This window comes from Salmo trutta, chromosome 21 (assembly GCF_901001165.1).
Source record: "Salmo trutta chromosome 21, fSalTru1.1, whole genome shotgun sequence".
Classification (NCBI taxonomy): Eukaryota; Metazoa; Chordata; class Actinopteri; order Salmoniformes; family Salmonidae; genus Salmo; species Salmo trutta.
Genome location: NC_042977.1, coordinates 31,109,743 through 31,130,095, shown reverse-complemented (window position 1 = coordinate 31,130,095; position 20,353 = coordinate 31,109,743). Strand labels below are relative to the sequence as shown.

The 20,353-nt window shown below is 41.5% G+C and overlaps 1 protein-coding gene across 1 annotated transcript in view; it reads left to right on the top strand.

Annotated features, from left to right (window-relative positions):
* Window positions 1-20,353, top strand: part of LOC115157155 (adhesion G protein-coupled receptor L2) — a gene marked incomplete in the record, with an annotated part of 129,492 nt that overhangs the window by 71,359 nt on the left and 37,780 nt on the right. Inside the window, 3 exon segments of the mRNA XM_029705153.1 lie at window positions 17,914-18,216; window positions 19,071-19,174; window positions 19,995-20,180. Of these exon segments, the coding sequence (XP_029561013.1) occupies window positions 17,914-18,216; window positions 19,071-19,174; window positions 19,995-20,180 (593 nt within the window).

Sequence of the window (20,353 nt, the reverse complement as noted above, 5' to 3'; positions counted from 1 at the left end):
AGCGCTGTTGAAAAGAAAAAAAGAGAAAGATATCAATAACGGCTGATGGTCCTGTCAAACGCTGTGGGGTTTTAAATGAATCTGTGAAGTGTCTGAGGGGAGACGGACGTGCATGTCATCAGTCAGGGCCCTTACATCACAGTGTCTGATAATGGGTGTAATTACCTGCCTGTAGCCTCCTTATCCCTGAGAGCTAGGCTAAGTGCCTGCTAACGCTCTGCACAACAAGGAACTATCAACTCTATACCATGATGCTGTGACGTGTTGGGGTGTAGCCTCCTCCTTATACCTAAAAGCTAGGCTAATTCACTGCTAACTAACGTGCGTACTAACACACTTGCTGTGGGGAAAGACGACAAGTAACTATCAACTATAGGCTACCATGACGTGTTGGGGTGCAACCTCCTTCTTATCGCTGAGAGCTAGGCTAAGTCCCTGCTAAGTCACTTTGGGGGAACATGCTACCACACTGCCATTGGGGTTTCAAGTTGTTCCACAGTGCTGCTCCCTGCACAAGAGTAAGTTCTGACTGAGTTCACATTTTCGCTGATTTAAAGAAAATTCATATTGAAAATAAAGCGATATCCAGTTAGTTGGCATTCCAGTGTATAGCTAGGTTAACATTTTACATTTACATTTTAGTCATTTAGCAGACGCTCTTATCCAGAGCGACTTACAGTAGTGAATGCATACATTTTTTTTTTTGCGTACTGTTAAGGATTTCTCCCGAAGGAAATGTGATCCCTCACCTGTGTGTGCAAGAGCAATTTCGCCATGAACACCATATGTTCCTGCACTCTGATCACCTGTCAACGCGCCAGGCAGCCAGGCAGGCAGGCAGCCAGCCAGGCAGGCAGCCAGGCAGGCAGCCAGGCAGGCAGGCAGGCAGAAGCCTTGAGCTTGTGATGGTCTTAGAGGTTCAGTCTCTGTGTGCCCAACCCAACCAAAGCATTCAATTAAGACATGTAGAATAGATAGACACAGATACTAGAATTTTAAGTTGTTTCTCCATTGCCGAATTGGCATGTATTTGCATGCAAACGGCCTCTTCTGGCTGCTCAGGATAAGATGTATGTAAATGTAATTAACAAGTGAATTATCATAATTCCCCTTCATGCCTAATAACAGCCACACAGAGAGGAGAGAAGTCAGCATGGCAGTGCATTTCCAATCAAGGGGCTTTACTCTGTTCTGCTCTCAGCTAATGCTTCAGAAAACGCAAATGCCAGAGACGGACACTAGGGCTGTCCCCGACATAATATAAATCTTTGTCAACTGAAAGTCGTCTGTTCTTTTGACCAATCGATTGGTCAAAATGTTAAAATGTGTATTTTTCCCTCTATAGACACACCCTATGTGTTTTGATAAAATCAACTGTATATGCATTGAGCTTGTCTGATGCTTTAAGCTCACTATTTGATGAAACAAGACAAATGACTCGAGAGGGAGCCAGAGATCAAGACCAGAAGATTCAAACCTTAACCTGTCCCGATCATCCTCCTGCCGCTCCTGCTGGCTTTTGCAGATTCTGCCATTACTCTCCTGAGTTGCCGGTAATGGGCTACACTAGGAGTCGGCAAACTTTCTCATGTGGAATGCCAATTTATCTTACCATTTCTACCGATCTGCATGCCCGTTATGGTTTTCATATGAACATTTTTGTGGAACAGTTTCATTTCATTTATAATAACGTCTTCATATCTCAAAATCAATGTCAAGTGGTTAATCAAAATTCTATTCAGATCTAAATGAAAATGATAAACCTAAAAAGTAAATTCTATTGCCATTGCCAACTATGTAAAAATAGCCTACATAAAGCCAACAAATAAAAACAATGCAGCCTGCATGTAGAAAATATCCCGATTTTTGAAAATAAATATCCTGTAAATCACATTGGCTACACATGGCCTGTCTGCAACCAACTTGAAACATTGTATCAACTATTAACTTGGGTCCATCCAGTTGCAACATCCAGTTTCCTGCGCCAGTAAGCTCGGGACAGACATCCCAGACATCCCTGGCAATTTGCGCAAGGGATAAGTAGTATTCAGGTAGGCCTATTTTATGACGTTTCCAATGGATCAGAGCATTACATTTTTCCTTTTCACCATGAGTGGTTATGGAAAGGGAGAGAGCTGGAAAGATTTTTAAATACATTGAGGAATTGTCATTGTCAATGGATGTAAAAAATAGACTTAATTTGCTTGCTGTTTGAGGTAAAGAAAACATTACATTGAGAAGCTCCACAGCTCATTAATGGTGCTGTATTAAGCCAATCCGGAATACTATCAGATCCCCAAATGGTAGATTAGGAATTAACGGTAAATTTACTACTAGTGATACATGTAATGGGGAATTGATAGACACTAACAATTCACACAATAAAGTTATGGAACAATGAATGTGCACAAATTGTCGGGAGAGAGCACATTCTGGAGAGAGACGTGCATTGTGCAGCCACACTCCCCTTCTTCTTGGACTGTACCTCCGCAATGGATTAGTCTCTGCCTCCGCAATGGATTAGTTCACTGAGATATGCGCGAATAAAACAGGTGTCTCCTGTGCTATGAAAAAAAAATATATATATATATATATATATATATATATATATATACACTCCTCAACAACAAAATCTCGGCCGAATAATTGGGGTCAGCCCTAACAGACACACAAACTCTCACTGGCTTAACTGCGAAAGATGTAATGATGAAAGCCACACAGTAGCCTACATAGTTGTTGATTTTACACATTCGTTTAAGAACCCTTGCTCCACCTACGGTTCTGCTACTGGAATTGAAACTTGAATGCATACAGCTACAATGTATTTGCATTCATAACTGCCCTTTGCAGATCATTAAGTTAAGTTTTATGAGAACAAAAGCCCTTAGCTGCTCATAGAGGGAGGGAAATAGAGAAGCATGGCTATGCCAGCAACAAGATTCCACTGGTCTATTGTGAATGGCACAGGCAGGCACATGAAAGAAATTGGTTCATGTTTATTAGGTTGCTCAGATCTACACCTTTAACTGCCCTGACTATACAGCTATTAGGATTTATTGTGTCTCTCGGAGAGAGTATAGATGGGGATTAAACAACCTGTTCTACAGGGTGATCTAATGGTGCTAAAAGAACATCTCACTGATACTGAGAAGCACTTGAGGCGCAGAGAGAAAATTAATTTTGACCATTAAGATTCATGGGGCCCCACAGTTAAAGTTCCTTGACGAACCGAATTGCTACAATTCTCTGCTTTTTGCAGAGAACAGTAATCAGTACAATACCACCAATGTGTCTTCTACTATGCCAACAGCCTACAGTGCCTTCAGAAAGTACTCATACCCCTTGACTTTTTCCACATTTTGTTGTGTTAATCAGTGGAATTCAACTGGTTTTAATTGTCATTTTTTTGTCAATGATCTACACAAAATACTCTGTCAAAGTGGAAGATAATTTTTTTTTTTTATTCATGGAAAATAAACCACTAATATATTTTGATAAGATAAGTATTCAACATGTTAGAATCACCTTTGGCAGTGATTACAGCTGGGAGTCTTTCTAGGTATGTCTCTAAGAGCTTTGCAAACCTGGTTTGTACAATATTTGGCCATTATTCAATTTAAATTCTTCAAGCTCTATCAAGTTAGTCGTTGCTAGACAGCCATTTTCAAGTCTTGCTATAGATTTTGAAGCTGATTTAAGTCAAAACTGTGACTAGGCCACTCAGGAACATTCAATGTTGTCTTGGTAATTAACAGTGTATATTTGGTGTTGCGTTTTAGGTTATTGTCCTGCTGGAAGGTGGATTTGTCTCTGTGTCTGGTGGAAAGCAGGCTGAACCAGGTTTTTATCTAGGACTGTGCTTAGCTCTATTCCTTTTCTTTTTATAAAACAAAACTCCCTAGTCCTTGCCGATGACAAGTATACTCATTACATGATGCAGCCACCACCATGCTGGAAAGTATGACGAGTGGTACTCTGTTGTGTTGGATTTGCCCCAAACATAACGCTTGGTATTCAGGACAAACAATGTATTTATTTGCCACGTTTTATTTTGCAGTATCACTTTAGTGCCTTATTGCAAACAGGATGTATGTTTTGGAATATTTTTTATTCTGTACAGGCTTCCTTCTTTTCACTCTGTCATTTAGGTTAGTATAGTGGAATAACTACAATGTTTTTGATCCATCCTCAGTTTTCTCCTATCACAGCCATTAAACTCTGTAACTGTTTTAAAGTCACCATAGGCCCCATGGTGAAATCCCTGAGAGGTCTTGTTCCTCTCCGGCAACTGAGTTAGGAAGGACGCCTGTATCTTTGTAGTTACTGGGTATATTGATGCACCATCCAAAGTGTAATTAATAACTTCACCATGCTTAAAGGGATATACCTGGGATAGGATAAAGTAATCCTTCTACCCCCCCTAAAAGATTTAGATGCACTATTGTAAAGTGGTTGTTCCACTGGATATCATAAGGTGAATGCACCAATTTGTAAGTCGCTCTGGATAAGAGCGTCTGCTAAATGACTTAAATGTAAATGTAAATGATATTCAATGTCTTTATTTTTTATTTTTATGCCATCTACCAGTATGTGCCCTTCTTTGCAAGGTATTGGAAAACCTCCCTGGTCTTTGTCGTTGAATCTGTGCTTGAAATTCCCTACTCGACTGAGGGACCTTACAGAAAATTGCATGTGTGGGGTACAGAGATGAGGTAGTCATAAATAAAATCATGTTAAACACCATTATTATACACCGAGTGAGTCCATGCAACTTATTATCTGACTTGTTAGACATATTTTTTCTCCTGAACATATTTAGGTTTGTCATAACAAAGGGGTTGAATACTTATTGACTCAAGACATTTCGGCTTTACATTTTTTATTTATTAGTAAACATTTCTGAAAACATAATTCCACTTTGACATTATGGGGTATTCTGTGTAGAGCAGTGATGCAAAATCTACATTTCATCCATTTTAAATTCAGGCTGTAACACAACAAAATGTGGAAAAAGTCTAAACACACTTTCTGAAGGCACTGTGTATATATACACTACCGTTCAAAAGTTTGGGGTCACTTAGAAATGTCCTTATTTTTTGTACATTAAAATAACATAACATTTATCAGAAATACGGTGTAGACATTGTTAATGTTGTAAATGACTATTGTAGCTGGAAACAGCTGATTTTTTAAAATGGAATATCTACATAGGTGTACAGACGCCCATTATCAGCAACCATCACTCCTGTGTTCCAATGGCACATTGTGTTAGCTAATCCAAGTTGATCATTTTAAAAGGCTAATTGATCATTAGAAAACCCTTTTGCAATTATGTTAGCACAGCTGAAAACTGTTGTGCTGGTATAGAAGCAATAAAACTGGCCTTCTTTAGAGTATTTGAGTATCTGGAGCATCAGCAGTTCGATTACAGGCTCAAAATGACCAGAAACAAAGAACTTTCTTCTGAAACTCGTCAGTCTATTCTTGTTCTGAGAAATGAAGGCTATTCCATGAGAGAAATTGCCAAGAAACTGAAGATCTGGTACAACGCTGTGTACTACTCCCTTTACAGAACAGCGCAAACTGGCTCTAACCAGAATAGAACGAGGAGTGGGAGGCCCCGGTGCACAACTGAGCAAGAGGACAAGTACGTTAGTGTCTAGTTTGAGAAACAGATGCCTCACAAGTCCTCAACTGGCAACTTCATTAAATAGTATCCGCAAAACACCAGTCTCAACGTCAACAGTGAAGAGGCAACTCCGGGATGCTGGCCTTCTAGGCAGCGTTCCTCTGTCCAGTGTCTGTGTTCTTTTGTCCATCTTAATCTTTTCTTTTTATTGTCCAGTTTGAGATATGGCTTTTTCTTTGCAACTCTGCATAGAAGGCCAGCATCCCGGAGTTGCCTCTTCACTGTTGACGTTGAGACTGGTGTTTTGCGGATACTATTTAATGAAGCTGCCACAAAAAAGTTAGCTTTTCTTTCAAAAACAAGGACATTTCTAAGTGACCCCAAACTTTTGTGTGTGTGTGGCAGGGCAGTGCAGGGCAGTGCAGTGCAGTGCAGTGCAGTGAGAAAAAAGTATATATACAATACCAGTCAAAAGTTTGGACACACCTACTCATTCAAGGGTTTTTCTTTATTTTTACTATTTTCTACATTGTAGAATAATAATGAAGACATCACAACTATGAAATAACATATATGGAATCATATAGTAACCAAAAAATTGTTAAACAAATCTTCAAAGTAGCCACCCTTTGCCTTGATGGCAGCTTTGCACTCTTGGCATTCTTTCAACCAGCTTCACCTGGAATGCTTTTCCAACAGCCTTGAAGGAGTTCACACATATTCTGAGCACTTGTTGGCTGCTTTTCCTTCACTCTGCAGTCCAACTCATCTCAAACCATCTCAATTGGGTTGAGGTCAGGTGATTGTGGAGGCCAGGTCATCTGATGCAGCACTTCATCATTCTCCTTCTTGGTTAACTGCCCTTACACAGCCTGGAGGTGTGTTGTGTCATTGTCCTGTAAAATAACAAATTATAGTCCCCCTAAGCGCAAACCAGATGGGATGGCATATTGCTGCAGAATGCTGTGGTAGCCATGATGGCTTATTTGGACTCATTAGACCAAAGGACAGATTTCCACCGGTCTAATGTCCATTGCTCATGTTTCTTGGCCTAAACAAAGCTCTTCTTTTTATTGGTGTCCTTTAGTAGTGGTTTCTTTGCAGCAATTTGACCATGAAGGCCTGAATCACGAAGTCCCCTCTGAACAGTTGATGTTGAGATGTGTCTGTTGCTTGAATTCTGTGAAGCATTTATTTGGACAGCAATTTCTGAGGCTGGTAACTCTAATGAACTTATCCTTTGCAGTAGAGGTAACTCTGGGTCTTCGTTTCCTGTGGAGGTCCTCATGAGAGCCAGTTTCATCATAGTGCTTGACTTGAAGAAACGTTCAAAGTTCTTGAAATTTTCCAGAGTGACTGACCTTCATGTCTTAAAGTAATGATGGACTATCATTTCTCTTTGCTTATTTGAGCTGTTATTGCCATAATATGGAATTAGCCTTATTGGTAAAAGACCATCTTCCACCCCTACCTTGTCACAACACAACTAATTGGCTCAAACACATTAAGAAGGAAAGAAATTCCACAAATTAGCTTTTAACAAGGCACACCTGTTAATTGAAATGCATTCCAGGTGACTACCTCATAAAGCTGGTTGAGAGAATGCCAAGAGTGTGCGAAGCTGTCATCAAGGCAAAGGGTGGCTTCTTGGAATTATCTCATCTAAAATATATTTGATTTAACACTTTTTTGTTTGTTGGTTAGTACATGATTCCATATGTGTTATTTCATAGTGTTGATGTCTTCACTTCGCTAAGGTAACTGAGCTAAATGACTATCGCCCCGTAGCACTCACTTCCATCATCATGAAGTGCTTTGAGAGACTAGTCAAGGACCATATCACCTCCACCCTACCTGACACCCTAGACCCACTCCAATTTGCTTACCGCCCCAATAGGTCCACAGACGAAGCAATCGCAATCACACTGCACACTGCCCTAACCCATCTGGACAAGAGGAATACCTATGTAAGAATGCTGTTCGTCGACTACAGCTCAGCATTTAACACCATAGTACCCTCCAAACTCGTCATTAAGCTCGAGACCCTGGGTCTCAACCCCGCCCTGTGCAACTGGGTCCAGGAATTCCTGACGGGCCGCCCCCAGGTGGTCAAGGTAGGAAACAACATCTCCTCCCCGCTGATCCTCAACACTGGGGCCCCACAAGGGTGCGTTTTCAGCCCTCTCCTGTACTCCCTGTTCACCCATGATTGCGTGGCCATGCACGCCTCCAACTCAATCATCAACTTTGCAGACGACACTACAGTGGTAGGCTTGATTACCAACAACGACGAGACTGCCTACAGGGAGGAGGTGAGGGCCCTCGGAGTGTGGTGTCAGTAAAATAACCTCACACTCTACGTCAACAAAACAAAGGAGATGATCGTGTACTTCAGGAAACAGCAGAGGGAGCAGCCCCCTATCTACATTGACGGGACAGTAGTGGAGAGGGTGGAGAGTTTTAAGTTCCTCGGCATACACATCATGGACAAACTGAAATGGTCCACCCACACAGACAGCATGGTGAAGAAGGCGCAACAGCGCCTCTTCAAGCTCAGGAGGCTGAAGAAATTTGGCTTGTCACCAAAAACACTCACAAACTTTTACAGATGCACAATCGAGAGCATCCTGACAGGCTTTATCACTGCCTGGTACGGCAACTGCTCCGCCCACAACCATAAGGCTCTCCAGAGGGTAGTGAGGTCTGCACAACACATCACCGGGTGCAAACTACATGCCCTCCAGGACACCTACACCACCCGATGTCACAGGAAGGCCAAAAAGATCATGAAGGACAACAACCACCCGTGCCACTGCCTGTTCACCCCGCTACCATCCAGAAGGCGAGGTCAGTACAGGTGCTTCAAAGCTGGGACCGAGAGACTGAAAAACAGCTTCTATCTCAAGGCCATCAGACTGTTAAACAGCCATCACTAACATTGAGTGGCTGCTGCCAACATACTGACTCAAATCTATAGTCACTTTAATATTTAAAAATTGGATGTAATGCATGTATCACTAGTCACTTTAAACAATGGCACTTTTTATATAATGTTTACATACCCTACATTACTCATCTCATATGTATATACTGTACTCTATACCATCTACTGCATCTTGCCTATGCCGTTCGGCCATCGCTCACCCATATATTTTTATGTACACATTCTTATTCATTCCTTTACACTTGTGTGTGTATAAGGTAGTTGTTGTGAAATTGTTAGATTACTTGTTAGATATTACTGCATGGTCGGAACTAGAAGCACAAGCATTTCGCTACACTCGCATTAACATCTGCTAACCATGTGTATGTGACAAATAAAATTTGATTTGATTTCGATTTTCACTATTATTCTACAATGTCGAAAAATAAAGAAAAACCCTTGATTGAGCAGGTGTGTCAACTTTTGACTGGTACTGTGTGTGTGTGTGTGTGTGTGTGTGTGTGTGTGTGTGTGTATATATATATATTAGTTGAAGTCGGAAGTTAACATACACTTAGGTTGGAGTCATTAAATCTCATTTTTCAACCACTCCACAAATTAATTGTGGAGGGGTTGACACAAGTAATTTTTCCAACAATTGTTTACAGACAGATTATTTCACTTATAATTAATTCACTGTATCACAATTCCAGTGGGTCAGAAGTTTACATACACTAAGTTGACATTGTCTTTAAACAGCTTGGAAAATTCCAGAAAATGATGTCATGGCTTTAGAAGCTTCTGATAGGCTAATTGACATCATTTGAGTCAATTGGAGGTGTGCCTGTGGATACATTTCAAGGCCAACCTTCAAACTCCGTGCCTCTTTGCTTGACATCATGGGAAAATCAAAAGAAATCAGCCAAGACCTCAGAAAAAACATTGTAGACCTCCACAAGTCTGATTCATCCTTGGGAGCAATTTCCAAATAACTGAAGGTACCACGTTCATCTGTACAAACAATAGTGCGCAAGTATAAACACCATGGGACCACGCAGCTGTCATACCGCTGAGGAAGGAGACACGTTCTGTCTCCTAGAGATGAACGTACTTTGGTGCAAAAAGTGCAAGTCAATCCCAGAACAACAGCAAAGGACCTTGTGAAAATGCTGGAGGAAACGAGTGCAGAAGTATCTATATCCACAGTAAAACGAGTCCTATATTGACATAACCTGAAATGTTGCTCAGCAAGGAAGAAGCCACTGCTCCAAAACCGCCATAAAAAAGCAAGACTACGGTTTGCAACTGCACATGGGGACAAATATCGTACTTTTTGGAGAAATTTCTCTGGTCTGATGAAACAAATATAGAACTATTTGGCCATAATGACCATCGTTATGTTTGAAGGAAAAGGGGGAAGGCTTGCAAGCCAAAGAACACCATTCCAACTGTGAAGCACGGGGGTGGCAGAATCATGTTGTGGGGGTGCTTTGCTGCAGGAGGGACTGGTGCACTTCACAAAATAGATGGCATCACGAGGAGGAAAATTATGTGGATGTATTGAAGCAACTTCTCAAGACATCAGTCAGGAAGTTAAAGCATGGTCGCGAATGGGTCTTCCAAATGGACAATGACCCCAAGCATACTTCCAAAGTTGTGGCAAAATGGCTTAAGGACAACAAAGTCAATATATGGGAGTGGCCATCAAAGGCCTGACCTCAATCCCATAGAAAATTTGTGGGCAGAACTGAAAAAGCATGTGTGAGCAAGGAGGCCTATGAACCTGACTCAGTTACACCAGCTCTGTCAGGAGAAATGGGCCAAAATTCACCAAACTTATTGTGGGAAGCTTGTGGAAGGCTACCCAAAACGTTTGACCCAAGTTAAACAATTTAAAGGAAATGCTACCAAATACTAATTGAGTCTATGTAAACGTCTGACCCATTGGGAATGTGATGAAAGAAATAAAAGCTGAAATAAATCATTCTCTCTACTATTATTCTGACATTTCACATTCTTAAAATAAAGTGGCGATCATAACTGACCTAAGACAGGGAATTTTTACTAGGATTAAATGTCAGGAATTGTGAAATACTGAGTTTTAAATGTATTTGGCTAAGGTTTATGTAAACTTCCGACTTCAACTGTGTGTGTGTGTGTTTCAAAATGTTTATGTAGCATTTTTATATATAGTTTTATTTTGATACTTCTTTTATATTACTATGTAAAAAAACAAACATGTTATGTATTTGATACCTGTCTAATTCCTCAAAGATATATTGAAAACTCTCCAAGGATTCATTTGAATTCACTACAGGGATATGAGTGTTAAAACACAAAGGTTCTCAACACACAGACACCACACCAGTGATCAATATTTTGATGGTTCCACCTCCTAAGACTCACTATTTAAGAGATTGTCTTGCTCCGACGTGCCAATAAAATGCATCCTGTTGTGTCGCCCATTACAACATTTGTATTGATACTTAGAAGGTATTGTCTGAGATGCCTCAAAGACATCGACTTGGGTCTCGGTCCAGTGAATTCAAAAGACCAATCAGGGGAGACTATAATTGCCAGGAGCATTTCAAAGTAACGAAGGGAGAACATTAATTTGCTTTTGAGGTAGCATTGATCTGAGAAGCATTAAATTTGAGCGTTAAATTCATGGCTTCAATGAGAGGAGCAGCGCCGCTGGAGAAATGTAGGGTTAAGCCACATGGAGAGATCTGACAACACAGGCAGAAGAAAGGCCATGCCGCTGCATACAGATGCAGGATCTTAATTTGAGCCAGTTTGCTACAGCTGGAAAATAATCCTGCAGCAACAGGAAATGTTTATTATTATGTGGATTATAATTAATAAAACATTTTGTAGGGGGTTCAGAAGCCTTTTTAAACCTCAAGTACACTAGTTTTTACATTTCCTGCATTGCAGGAAAGTTCTCCTGCAACAGGGTAATCAAATGAAGATCCTACATTTGTACATGGACTTGGAAAAGGCTAGTAAGTGAGATTCTAATGGTTTAAATCTTATTCTGCCTTACAAAGCTTGTTAATATCATATCGACATTCGGCTCATTCGAGATGGCTGCTTATAAAACTCAGTTATGCATATTGATTTGGTTGTTTTTTAAACATTGAAGTGTGGCATAATGAAGAAGCACTTGTTGGGCTCATTAATACATTGTATCGTGACAGACACACAGTGGGGCTTTGGGGATTGAGCTTTATACTCTTAGAAGTGCAGAAACAAAGGGAATATTTACCCAGATCTCATGGTTTGGTCCATGCCACTTGGTGAATCAGGAGGAATTAACACATCAGCAAGGAGATTCATGCTGACCAGGGTCAAGGTGTTTGTGTCCTGGATCAAGGTGCCAAGCGTATGGTTGGAACAACTCCATTTGTTCCACTTGTTGACATGGCACAAGTCTTCATGAGTCTGACTTCATGATTAGTGGATTGTAATATTTTGACTTGTTCAAGTGGACATAGCTACCAGCTTCACAGGACTGATGTTCACATACGCGCCTCACATAGGTTCAAGCAGAGCAGGGTGAGACGGCATAAAAACAAACTAATGCAATATTCATGTCTTCTGGGTGTTGTTGTTTCTCTATCATTAGCTACTGGCGTAGGGATCTTCAAAAAAGCAACACCAAAACTGTGGCTCACAAGTACTGCTGTTTACTTCCTTTAAGTTTAAGATATTCAGACACACTCACCCTCACACCATTCCTTATTCATGGGGTTGCAGTGTAGGATGGTGGTGCGTTGGCTGAGCAAACTGTTGAACGTCACGTTCAACAGTTTGGTACAGGCTGTTTTTTCTTATTATTGCAGTCCACGTAGGTGGCCAGATTCACACTTAGACAAACACTGTGTGAATTAAGATAATGTCATAACGCCCTCAAGTTGGAAGTTAGGAGGAGTCTGAGTTGTGGAAGTTCACTGAGACTTAGCTTCATTATTTGGTTATATTGTTACGCTGATATAGTGGCACTCAGTATTTTACATTTTCATTCAGTCGGTCGACTATTTAATCAACCATTTCATTTCAACAATCATTGATTTCAAAACAAACCTTAAATTGTGGTAAAGACTGAAATAACTTGTTTCTGCAGAAGTCAGAAGATGTCTGATTCTTCCAGACCACAGACACACTGATGGTGATAGCCCATTATTATGTTGTTTCGCTGTCAAACTTTCTTAGATAACCTTCACGTCGTTTTCCCAATTCTTCAGAGATAATGGCAAACATGTCTAGACTCCAGAGCCATGGCAAATGTGGCTTTTATGAGGGGGGAACTAGGCCTTTAACAGAAATAGCTATCTTAGACAAACAGCATAGCTATGCCTCTGATCATCTTATCATGGTTTATTTCATTATTATTTCATTTTTGGAAAGATGTTCGAATATGGAACTTTATCTTCATTTATCATCTTGAATTTTGGTGAAGAGTATTGCTTATGCTTAATTAACCCTTTCCTCCATCCTCAAAGGTCCCTTCTATTTGCGATGGATTCTGTCTAGTTCATTCTATTTAGTTGTATCTAGTTCGGACACGTTTTTCAGTGGACAGTATTCCCTTTGCTTTCCCAGTGTCCTGCACTCGATTCCATTCTATCTAGTTACTTCTATTCAGTTTTCAGAACTTCCTAATAAAAAAAACATTCTCGTGCTGCTCAGCCTCTGAGCACCTCATGTTATTTATAACAGATTCAACATATGCCACCCAGAGTGTCCTAGGCTTCTGCCTCCCACCAAGAGAGACTTTAAAGGCCCAGTGCAGTCAAAAACGTGATTTCCTGTGTTTTATATTTTTCACACTATCGCCCTATTCGCACGGGACTAGTATTAGTCATAGAAAATGATCGAGGCCTCTAGTGGCCAAAAGGCCATATTAGCAAGGGGGCTCCATTGAGGGCTTCCACCATTTTAATGTAGTCAACTGGGTGGGACTTCCAAATTCATTGGTTGATCCCTCCTGGTGACCCTGTTTGGAGTCATGTCCAAGCGTGTCATCAGGAGGGATAAGCCAATCGTGAAGAACAAATTGTACTACTTCAAAATGGAGATTGCCTCAGTGGCGCTGACGCTATAATGGCACAGATACAACGATTAGTCCTCTATCTATCTCTATGGTATTACTAGAAAACTTTTATGTAATTATTACCCCAGAATGTCTGTTATTTCAGAGGACGATTTGGATGGGATAAATTCTTTACAAACTGACAGTTTTTTAAATAAATTGACAGTTATTACAGAAGCCTGGAGGTTTTTATTCTAGGCCTGGAGATATTTCAACATGTCCAGGTGATAACAGGATACACTGTTAACTCCAGCTTGGCTCCCAAGTTTCTAAACCACACCAAACCATCTTTGGTATACTGTCGCCATAATATTTGAATTGAAGAAGTGTGATCATATTTTTGCGATCCGCAGTAGAAGACGTCCTTAATTTCCCCAGCCTGCAGATGTGAACTAAACAGTGCACTTGTACTTGAGATGTGTTTTTAGGCTATGGATGAGAAAGTTAACTTGTAATTTCCCCAAATGAAGCTCAGTTGTAAATGCTGCTTAGCGATCTATTAACCACAATGGTTGCATTAAATGTGCGCAATATGTTTTACTGCCGCATTTGCCGATGTTCAATTCATTGGCACAAAACTTAGAAACGAAAGCATTCACTGTGAAAGTTAAAACATGTATGCCCTTCATACACTATATATACAAACTTTTGTGGACACACCTTCAAATTAGTACATTCGGCTAGTTCAGCCACACCCGTTGTTGACGGGTGTATAAAATCGATGACAGAGCCATGCAGTCTCCATAGACAAACATTGGCAGTAGAATGGCCTTACTGAAGCGCTCAGTGACTTTCAACGTGGCACCGTCATAGGATGCCATCTTTCCAACTAGTCAGTTTGTCAAATTTCTGCCCTGCTAGAGCGGCCCCATAAATGCTGTTATTGTGAACTGGAAATGTATTGGAGCAACAATGGCTCAGCCGCAAAGTGGAAGGCCAAACAAGCTCAGACCACCGAGTGCTGAAGCGCGTAGATCGTAAAAATCGTCTGTCCTTGGTTGCAACACTCACTACCGAGTTCCAAACTGCCTCTGGAAACAACGTCAGCACAAGAACTGTTATGGCAACAGTTTGGAGAAGGCCCTTTCCTGTTTCAGCATAACAATACCCCCGTGCACAAAGCAAGCTCCATACAAAAATGGTTTGTCGAGATCGTGTGGAAGAACTTGACTTAAAAAATACAGATCTGGTGATTTGTGCACATAATTACATAACTCTATCTCCCCCAGTAAAATGAATCCCATATGAATTGGGCTTATGAGGTTGGAATTATACTGTGAAATTGTGAAAATTATGATAATGCCCTTTTAGTGTAAGAGCTGTTTGGGAGGGAGTTTTGGCCTGCCTGTTGACATCAGCAGGCGGTAAATTACTTGATATAAGAATGAGTTCCAAACCTCTCTGCCAGTAACAGCTAGTTTTCAGTTTTCCCCTCCCCACTCAGACCACAGGAAGGTACTTTAATTGTTACCCAGAAATGATTTGATATTGAGAGAAAAAGAGCTGCATTGAACCTTTAGGCTTTTGAGTGAAATGACAGCTAATTGAGATGGCCCCTCTTTGGGCTGAGTGCTAGCAGAGGACACACGGCTTTCAACCGCCATTGGTGAAATGGCTCATCATAATCAAAGGAAAATTGTAGTGTGTGGCCAGGCGGTGGATGGAGACATCAAGAGAAATGTAACAGGAAAATGGGCCTCTTTGACAAGTGGTTTAGAATCTATTTCTTTAGTTGTTGTTTTTTTCTCCATTTTTTTCCCCTTCATCTGTCTATCGCTATAGAAAGGAGGTAGTCAGGGGTTCACACTCAGGCACTTCCAAATTACAACTAAACCAGAATTCCAGTGCACATCAATAGCTCTAATAGTCTCTAGAGCGTACATTAGACTGGTGCACAGAGAATAGTGACACTGCGGTATGAGTGTTTTTCTCAGTATGCTGGTATTTTGCAGTTTCCGTAAGCATTTAGTTTCTCACAGCCACTTGGGATAGGGACAGAAAGAGCGGTAAAGAGAGAGAGACACCGACAGAGAGACCGGAAGTTACACTGAACAAAATTATAAACGCAACATGTAAAGTGTTGGTCCCATGTGTCATGAGCGGGGGAAAAAAATCCCCAAAATGTTCCATACACACAAAAAAACGTATTCCTCTCAAATGTTGTGCACAAATTAGTTTACATCCGTGTTAGTGAGCATTTCTCCTTTGCTAAAATAATCCCTCCACCTGACAGGTGTAACATATCAAGGAGCTGATTAAACAGCATGATCATTACACAGGTGCACCTTGTGCTGGGGACAAAAGAAGGCCACTTAAAAATGTGCAGTTTTGTCTCACAACACAATGCCACAGTTTTGAGGGAGCATGCAATTGGCATGCATATTTCAGGAATGTCCACCAGAGCTGTTGCCAAAGAATTTAATGTTAATTTCTCTAGTTTTAGAGAATTTGACAGTACGTCCAACCGGCCTCACAACCGCAGACCAGGTATAACCACGCCAGCCCAGTATTTCTGTCTGTAATAAAGCCCTTTCTGGAGGGAAAACGAATTCTGATTGGCTTAGCCTGGCTCCCCAGTGGGTGTGCCTAGATGTCAAGTGGATGGGCCTATGCCTTCCGAGGCCCACCCTTAGCTGCACCCCTGCCTAGTCATGTGAAATCCATAGATTAGGGCCTAATGAATTTATTTTAAGTGACTGATATCCTTATATGAACTGTAACTCAGTAAAATTGATGAAATTGTTGCATGTTGCCTTTATATTTTTGTTCACTATATAAGCTCCTCAACATCTGTTCTCACAACAATAAACTGGACATATGTCAGTTCCATTTGCATAGTTACTTAGTGCTCAGAAATGTGTGAACGAGCAATTGAGTGCGTGGCTGACAGACAGACGGACGCACAATGAAGGAATGACTACGGCCCAATTAAACACTGCTTCTGCCATGGGAGAAAAGGTCATTGAGTGAAATGTCATAACACAACAACACTGCAACACGGCTGACTGATCCTGCCTGACATTTCTAAATAGAAATGTGTCGCTGCCTGGGACCCTTTTTTACCCTCCGTCATGCTAGATTTAATGTATTGTTGGTAATGCACTTTCAGCTCTTTCTTTCCCTTCCTTAACACAGACGGACACCGATAGGACATTGTTATGAACTTCAATATTCCACTGAAACAGAAACACAAAACAAAGACAACGAGTCTCCTGGTGGCCTGATTGGCTCCGGAGCCCAGACGCTAAATGTGGGCATTGTCACCATTCAGGTGGGGAGGGAGTGGAGACATGTGTCTGATGATGAAGCGTCAGATAGCATGGTATTGCCTGTTCCCTGGGCCTCTGAAGACGGCACTGCGGGACTCTCAGAGTAGCAGACCTTGTGGGAAGCCACCTCTTATCAGTGCTAGCGATCGTGTGGCCGTGATATATAATCAGTCAGGCAAGTGTCAGCCAGTGTAGTCATCATGCTCATACGCAGGCTGTACGCATATACTGTTTTCTTTTTATTCTTTTATATGTGTGTTCTTATTTTCTTTCATTCACTCTACTGTACATTCACAGTGTTGTGACCACACAAATGGGTAGATACTGTAGAAAAGGCCTAGAGACCACACCTTCTTGGTGACCACAACACACACACACACACACACACACACACACACACACAGGTGTTCTTTATAGCTGTGCATTGAATATAGCAGCTGAGCATTATAGCTGATGTATGTTTTTTGCCCAGAGCATTCCAGTTTAGTTTTCTTACGCTGGCTTTATCAAGGGGAGAGATGAAAGGGAGGAGAAAATAGTCAAATGCAGGCAGGCTTTGTCTTCCTTGTTGACATTAATCAGCCTAAGGTACTGACTCTCCCTCAAGAAGGACATCAATGCCAAGCAGAGCCAGGCCAGTCAGATGCTGCTCCACTACCTGTCCTCCTGTTACTGTCTAGATTGGGTAAAGGTGAAAATAGCTGAGATAGTGTATTGTTTACAGGTTTCCTCCTCCTAACAGAACAGAGAGAGGAGGAGTAGTGTGGACTAATACCTGAGTGCTGCTGTAGACTCTCCAGTAGACGTGACTCAGTAGAGCATAGAGCAGCCATCCCTCCAAGCGGTGTGGAACTAAAACACTGAAACTACCTTGAACTTTCCCTGCTGACTGTTGTATCTGATGTATGTCTGAAAGGTATAAAGGGAGTTCAAGGTAAGGCTGGGTTTTATTAAAGCTATAACCTCCACTTTTCTCTCTGCGCTCTTCTTCTCCTAGTACCAACTATAGAAGACGTCTCCCTCTCCTCTGCCCTGCCTGAGACCACCACTATCATCACCACCACCATGGCCATAGTCAGGGTCCCAGTTAACACCACAGTTCCAGCAGACCCCAGGGATGGGAGAGAGAGAGAGGCGGGTAAACCAGCAGAGGACCCCCATGGTACAGCTGACCCCACCACCCCAGAGATCCCTCCCACCCCCAGGCGCTTCTGTGAGGGAGCGATGAGGAGGGGTATCTCCTGGCCCCAGACACACACTGGAGCCACAGTGGAAAGACCCTGCCCCAAAGGAACCAGAGGTACTATCAGGAACCGAGAGGGAGGGAGGGAGGGTGGGAGGGAGGGAGGGAGGGTGTGTGTGTGCAGGTGTGTGTATATGTTCCTCTGTATGAAAATATGTGTGTTTACATATTGTCTTTCATATAGCCTTCCATACATTAGACAAGGTGCCAAGATGTAATGTTCATTACCTACAATATGCTAATAGTGCCAAATAGTAAATAATTCCGTGACGGAACTGTCAAAACAGACAATATAGGAAGATAAAGGAACAGTAGGTGGCATGAGGGGGATGAGTTATCATAGTCCATTTCCATATTATTGAAATAACAATGGCAACACTGTTCATTGTTGACGAGAATGCAGTAATATATATGATACAGAGCATTGTATTAATTGACAACCCACAGTTAGACTATAAGGACACAGACAGTGATTCCTACAGTATACAGCTGAAATGTATGAGAATATCTCACTGTGTAGTGTCCACTCAGTTAGACATCACAAAGCTGGCAATCTTCCTAGTTCCTACTGGTCAGCCATGTTTCACATCATACCTTGTTGTTTACCATGGCTGTCCTCAGTCACTTGTTTGTCCTGCTTGACAGAAGCCAGCTAAGTAAGAGGACAGGAGCAGCAGCAGGACAAAGAGTTGTCCTGGCTCTGTTTCATGTATTTCTATTTAACCTTTATTTAAACAGGCTATTCTCATTGTCACACAATCTGGTTTGCAGGGGATATAACCGTGTATTCAAGATGGCCGTGTTCAGCAACATCACAAAAAGTTACACAAATAAATGCACACATACTGTTCAATACACAATAAAAACAGACAATAGAGGGTTGTGTAAGTGTTTGTTGTGTGTTTCTCCAGGCATCGCCTCCTACCTCTGCACGGTAGCAGGGGGGACCTGGAACCCAAAGGGACCCGACCTCAGCAACTGTACCTCCCACTGGGTCGCTCAAGTGGCACAAAAGGTGGGTCAGCAGTGTGCTCCCATGGCTCCTGGGTGGCAGGCAGGCAGGGAAGGAACAAAACACCAACTTTTCTCTACTTCTTTATCTGAAAGGGAAAAGTGTATCTGTATTTGTATTAGCATCTTGTTGGTTGCAACACTAAAGATGTGGTTTGCCCATACATTCTGTATTCCACTGAATGACTTCTAGATGTGAACAGAAATACACGTACAATGCACTTTTCTCCGTAAAAAAATTCTCTGCCACTTTGAATTGCTCTCTGTAGCCTATAGCTTGCAGCATTAATATTGATTTGAGTTTTAATCAGTATATGATACATTACTTGTATACTGGTCTGACACTGTGATGCCTATCATCCAGAGACGTTGCACCAATGACCCTGAGCCTTTTCCTGCTGTGCTGTTTTCTTCCTTTCTCCACATTAAATCAGCAGTATCCCTTGTTATCACATAGTTAACATACCACATTCCAGGTACAGATGTAGGATCTTCATTTGACCTGTATTGTTGCAGCTAAATAATCCTGCAGAAACAGGATTTTAACGTTTAGTCCAAAGTGTTGCATGATTGGTGGTTAGGCTATTATCTGGTCAAAATGAGGCTACATGGAAAGTGGAATACTGTTAATATAACTGTGTGTTAGTGCAGGTTTTCAGTGAATTTATGCAGTCAAGAAGCTCATCTGCATTTCCTCCGGGGCAGGAAAAGTTGCAGCAACAAAAGAGTGATCAAATTCAGATCTTACATCTGTATTTAGTAAGAAACAAGTAATTAAAAGCTTAAACAGTCCATTAATATTTACGTTTTTTCTCCAACTCTAGATCCGTAGTGGGGAGAACGCGGCTAACCTAGCCAATGAGCTGGCCCACCACACCCAGGGCCCGGTGTTCGCCGGTGATGTCAGCTCATCAGTGCGTCTCATGGAGCAGCTGGTTGACATCCTGGATGCTCAGCTCCAGGAGCTACGGCCTAGCGAAAAGGACTCGGCCGGGCGGAGCTTCAACAAGGTAATATAAAATAATAGTGTCTTCGGAAAGTATTCAGACCCCTTGACTTTTTCCACATTTTGTTACGTTACAGCCTTATTCTAAAATGTATTAAATTGTTTTTTCCCCCATCAATCTACACACAATACTCCATAAACAGTTTTTGAAATGTTATTTATACAACAAAAAAAACT